The sequence below is a fragment of the Saccostrea echinata genome, unplaced genomic scaffold (assembly GCF_033153115.1).
Source record: "Saccostrea echinata isolate AGI-Se365-2 ecotype Australia unplaced genomic scaffold, CSIRO_AGI_Sech_v1 ptg000064l, whole genome shotgun sequence".
NCBI lineage: Eukaryota > Metazoa > Mollusca > Bivalvia > Ostreida > Ostreidae > Saccostrea > Saccostrea echinata.
Genome location: NW_026889813.1, coordinates 7,142,191 through 7,147,365, shown reverse-complemented (window position 1 = coordinate 7,147,365; position 5,175 = coordinate 7,142,191). Strand labels below are relative to the sequence as shown.

At 33.4% G+C, this 5,175-nt stretch overlaps 1 protein-coding gene across 1 annotated transcript; it reads left to right on the top strand.

The window, feature by feature from the left end:
- Window positions 1-674: 674 nt before the first annotated feature.
- Window positions 675-3,143, top strand: LOC133175793 (uncharacterized). Its single transcript, XM_061310909.1, has 3 exons — window positions 675-780; window positions 1,034-1,145; window positions 1,733-3,143. Exons 2-3 carry the CDS (start codon window positions 1,040-1,042, stop codon window positions 2,569-2,571), a joined length of 945 nt encoding a protein of 314 aa, XP_061166893.1. The 5' UTR covers window positions 675-780; window positions 1,034-1,039; the 3' UTR covers window positions 2,572-3,143.
- Window positions 3,144-5,175: the final 2,032 nt, after the last annotated feature.

Genomic DNA, 5,175 nt, shown 5'->3' with positions numbered 1-5,175 from the left:
TTTGAACAGTGAATTTTTCACGGTGATATTTATTTGACATGCATTATGCATATGCTAAGTGCTTTCTACTATGTCAGATTGAAATTTATGTACATGTTAAATGTGAATATGTACAGCATATATACAAATGTTTTGTTTGAACAGTTAAGAAACTGTAATTTATGTTTTTCTGTTCGCAGAATTTTAAATATATGTCAATATTTACATATAAGTTCAATCTAAAAGACTTTTTCTGACTAGTTTTGAAAAGATATAAATCCTACGACAACCAATAAATCCAAATATTGATTCATTAGAATCAGTTGATCCGTGTCGCTTCAACTCATACCACGAGGTGAGACATGTGCATCTCAAAAAGACGGTAAATATTTACACAGTAGGGGTATAAACAATTTGAAATTCTACATTTTAAAACCTAATCGTCCCTTTATGTTAACATAAAATCGGTTAATTAACAATTGTCAAATAAATGAGTTATATAATTCCCATCCTTAATAAATTAATTTGGAATGCAAGTAGAAAAATCTCTTCTTTTTTTTTTAAATTTATTAATTTTTCTATTTTTTATTTTTGACGTAACGATTCAACTAGCTTTCACGAAGATGTTTACATTTATCACGTGCGAGTTACCGTACCCTGACTCCGTCACAAAAGTTGTGTAACTGACTGATATAAAACATACAGAAAACTTTGAAGACAAGTACATGTAATATTGCAGTACTGTCGACCTGGTATAAGGACATTAACCTTTTCTATACAATAGGGATTACATAAACTTATGTAAGTATAGTATTATAAGAATCTAACATTGTGATAAAATTCGCGCTCTCTTGAACACATTAAATACTGTTTTAAAACGAATATCAACTTAATTATTATAAAAATTTGAAACAAAAAATATAACGAAGTAATAATAGAATGGGCCATTTCCTACAGAACCAATCTAAAGAAGTTTATCGTTTTACGGTAAAGGTTTCTTAAGACCAGACATTGGGTTTGAAAAAAGATTTCATTACTTTATTTTGCCTTTCAGTATAAAATGGCTCACAACGTGCCTCTGCTATTCCTAATTCTCATTAATGCAATAGTTTATGGAGTGGCAACAATATTCAACGCCTTCGCAGGGAGTACTGGGGTCAAACTTGGTAAGTTAAAATTTTGGATATATCTTTTATCCTGGTGCATTGCATTGTAAACTGCATGAGCAATTATCCTGTTTTATTGTATACCCCACAGGTGCTTGAGGACAGGACCCCCCCCCCCCCCGCCCCCTAGACTCCAGGGCCTTACCTATTCGACTTTTTTTCTCATAAATTATATATGGATGACACATTTGTGATATAATCTATATCATCAATTCAGAAAAATGGCACATTTTATAAAAATTAATACCCCACTCTATATATATAAATTTATATATAGAGTGGGGTAGATTTTATAAAATGTTTGTTTTAGGTAATTTTTCGAATTGTAGGTATAGATTATATCACAAATATGTCATTGAAGAATAATTTATGAGAAAAAAGTCGAAAAGGCCCGGGGTGTATATCCCGGGGGGGGGGGGGGGAGGTCCTGTCCTCGAGCACCTGTGGTATACCCTATAATCGGTGTTGTCCCTCGAAAAACATTCAATTTTTAAGTATCTAAGATTAATATTAGTTATGTTTTTTATGGTATCTTTGCTTATAATGGATGATTCATAAAGTCATAATGTCTTGATTTATTTTTAAAGGAATCTTCAAGAGCGAGACGGGAAACATTTCTGATAAGTACTACGTGGAAATTACTCCGGCAGGGTGGATGTTCAGTATCTGGGGTGTAATATATGTATGGGAGGCGGTGTGGATTGTCTACACCATTGTCAATCTGTTCCGGAAAACAGAAAATGGCCCCCTCTACTGCAATCCAACTCTTCTACCTTGGTCATTTTTCTTCTTTTTCATCATCAATATGAGTCTGAACTTAGCCTGGATATTTTTGTTCGACAGAGAACAAATGATTATTGCATTTCCGGTCTTGTTTTTTATTGCATTCACTTTGTACGTGTGTATGTTCATATCTTATCGGCACCTTGATAAAAACATTGACTTTCTGAGGAAAGACGGCAGAAAAGTGGACATTTGGTGTATCCGCATCATGGTCCAGAATGGACTCGGGGTCTATGCCACCTGGACCACCATTGCTACCCTCATTAACATGGCGATAGTGATGATCTATAAAGGAAACCCCCGCGTGGCCAATGATGACGCAAGCACTGTTGCTCTTTCCATCCTGGCGGTTGAACTATTGGGATACACATTCGTAGACATTGTCTTTCTAGATCGGTACACTAGGTACACCGTAACACCTTGGTTTGTGGTCCCAATTGCACTTGGTGCCAGTTTAGCCAAAAACTACAAAGCTGGTTCCAGAAATTCCATTTTGACGATTGTCATGATTTCTCTGTCTGTGGTGTGTCTTGTCGCAAAAATGTTCACCTTGCTTTGGCGCGAACTCAGAAGTACCACAAAATCGGGGTTAATAACAGAATCATATGACGACTTGAAGAAAAAGAAATCAAATGTTGTATAAACTGATATTTTGCAGATGCTAAAGGATTGGTATTTCCAACGGAAAACGAAGTGAATCATTGCAATCGTTTTTTGTGGTATAATTTAGTATACATGCTATTTAGCTCACTTTTAGTCACTGTTTGTCCTTCCATTTTTAAAATTTACGCAAACATCCATCCAATAATTTGAACGCTTGTATTTAGCAAATTTTTAATGATGAATCTCTGTCATGGCAGAAGGAGATTTTTGATGGTAGTTGTAATCCACATGCGAGGATGTGCATAATGTTTTTATTTACATGTACATATTTTTATATACGTGTATGTTAGCATATTTTGGAAGAATAAAATGTTTTTGGAAAATGATATAGATTGTTCATGATACCGGTTAAAAAAGAAAAAATTGTGAGGGTGTGTGTGTGTTTAATAAATTGTTCTATTTTCCATGGATATATGCCGCACTGCTGCATTTTGACACATTCTGTAGTCAAGGTGAACTTAAGGCATTTATTGATGTTTGAAGAAACCTGCATACATGTATTTATATTTACTTATATGAATAATAAAGAACCAAATTTAAAATGTCCAAGAAATCTACAATAAAGTTTGCATTTAAATAAAAATAAATATTGACATAAATCTTGTGGGTTATTTTATGAATATTAGTGAACCATTGGTCATAATATGAAGTTTTCTGAAGTTTACTTCAGTTCATTCTCTATGCTGAAAGGTTCAGGTGCTTTTCGTATACGACTGGTGTTCCAAAGTTTGTAGAAAAAATATTGGATTTGAACCTTAACTAGAAATCCTCTAAAAAATATATTTGAATAATAGTACATATATTTATCAACAGGTACACATGATTGCATGCACTAATCAAAACATGCACAGTGATGGAGGTATGACCTCTTACAACAAAATGATCGACATGCATCCTACAATTTTGGACCCACTCTTGTACAGGTAACTATGCATATATCCACAGCAAGGTCTCGATAGTCAAATTGAAGGAACAAAGTATCGGGAAGGGGGGGAGGGACAGAGGAGCTGTCCCCACTTTCTGAGAATAGTCTTTTGCGGTTAATTTTGTACATCCAAAATGCCATTTCAGACGATATCTCAAAAAGCCTTTGGAGCGAGTCCTGCATTCATCTTCACGATTGGAATTTAGGTAGTTTTCTATTTTTCTGATAAATTTCTTTTCAGGCTTTTTATTTTTCTTTGTCAATTATTTTTCTGTCAAGTCATCAGTTTTGGTTTGATTTCAACAAGTATACTACACTAAGATTAATTCTTTATTTTAATGAACGTTGTTACCATGATTACTCAAAGAGATTTATTTTGTCCCCCGCTTTCACTGAAAGGGGGAATATTAATTTGGGCCCACCTGTCCGTCCGTCTGTCTGTCATTCTGTCGGTAACACTTTCGTTTTCAGACGATATCTCAAAAATCCGTTGAGCTTTTGCAATAAAGATTTGTTATAACACAACTTCCTATGACCTAAGGAAGACCCCCTATTGATTTTGATGTCAATAGGTCAAAGGACAAGGTCATAAATTCATACATTTGCTTTGTGTGTAACATAAAGGTAAGAAATTCATATATTACAAATATCATTTTCCACATGATAATTAACTTTAGTTTTCTTTGAGCTTTTTTCAATAAAATTTAATATCACAACTCCCTATGACGAAAAGAAGACCCCTATTAATTTTGAGGTCAAAAGGTAAAGAGATCAAGGTCATAAATTTATGCATTCTGTGTAACACTTTTTCCCAGACTAAATCTTAAAAAGCCTATGAGATTTTGCAATGAAATTATATATCACAGCTTGCCATGGCCTTAAAAATATCATATTGATGTTGAGGTCCAAAGGTCAAGGTCAGAAATATTGCATATATAGTTTTCAGATAATATATAATTTTATTTTTTCTGTAAGCTTTTGTAATGAAACTTTTGGTCATGAATTTCTTTAACTTAAAAAAGACTCCCATTAACTTAAAGGCCAAAAGCTGAACGGTCAAGGTTGACCTTTTTTCCTTTCTCCATCTGCAAAATTTTTCCAGTTCTTCCATCCTCTTCTTTTTTCCTTAAGCGGGAGACACATATTCTCTGAATTAGCTTGTTTCTTTAAAATTCTTTCAAAAATGCCACTCCTCCTACAGTTTTAGTCTGATTTCAGTAAAACATGTCAAATAAGTACACTACATTTTGGATAGTTATATTTATCAATTTAAGATTTAAAATAATCATCAACGGTTTTAACATGATTTTAAAACCAGATAGAAATTTCTGTGAAATTCTTTTTAAAAAATCTATTCCTTTTACAGTTTCGTTCTGATTTCAATAAAACGAGTTTTGGATTGATTTCAAGGTCAGAAAACAAAGATATAATCTGAATAATCTGCCCTTACAGACATTCTTAAACTAAAGTTGTGTATCCTTTATAATATTGCCACACCGAGGGGGGATACATGTTTTATTTATTTATTTTTTCCCCATTTCGTTACACATTGGAAGGCGTATAAGAATTAGTTTTCACATTTCCATACGCTTTATGTAATGTGCATACCATATGCTATCTTGCTGACGTAAATTCATTCTTGACCTTTAACAAACAGTT

Excerpts from the sequence above, each read along its gene's own strand:
- LOC133175793 (XM_061310909.1), top strand. The coding sequence starts at position 1,040 with ATGGCTCACAACGTGCCTCTGCTATTCCTAATTCTCATTAATGCAATA. Across the intron at positions 1,146-1,732 it reads GAGTACTGGGGTCAAACTTG|GAATCTTCAAGAGCGAGACG; the intron begins GTAAGTTAAAAT and ends TTATTTTTAAAG.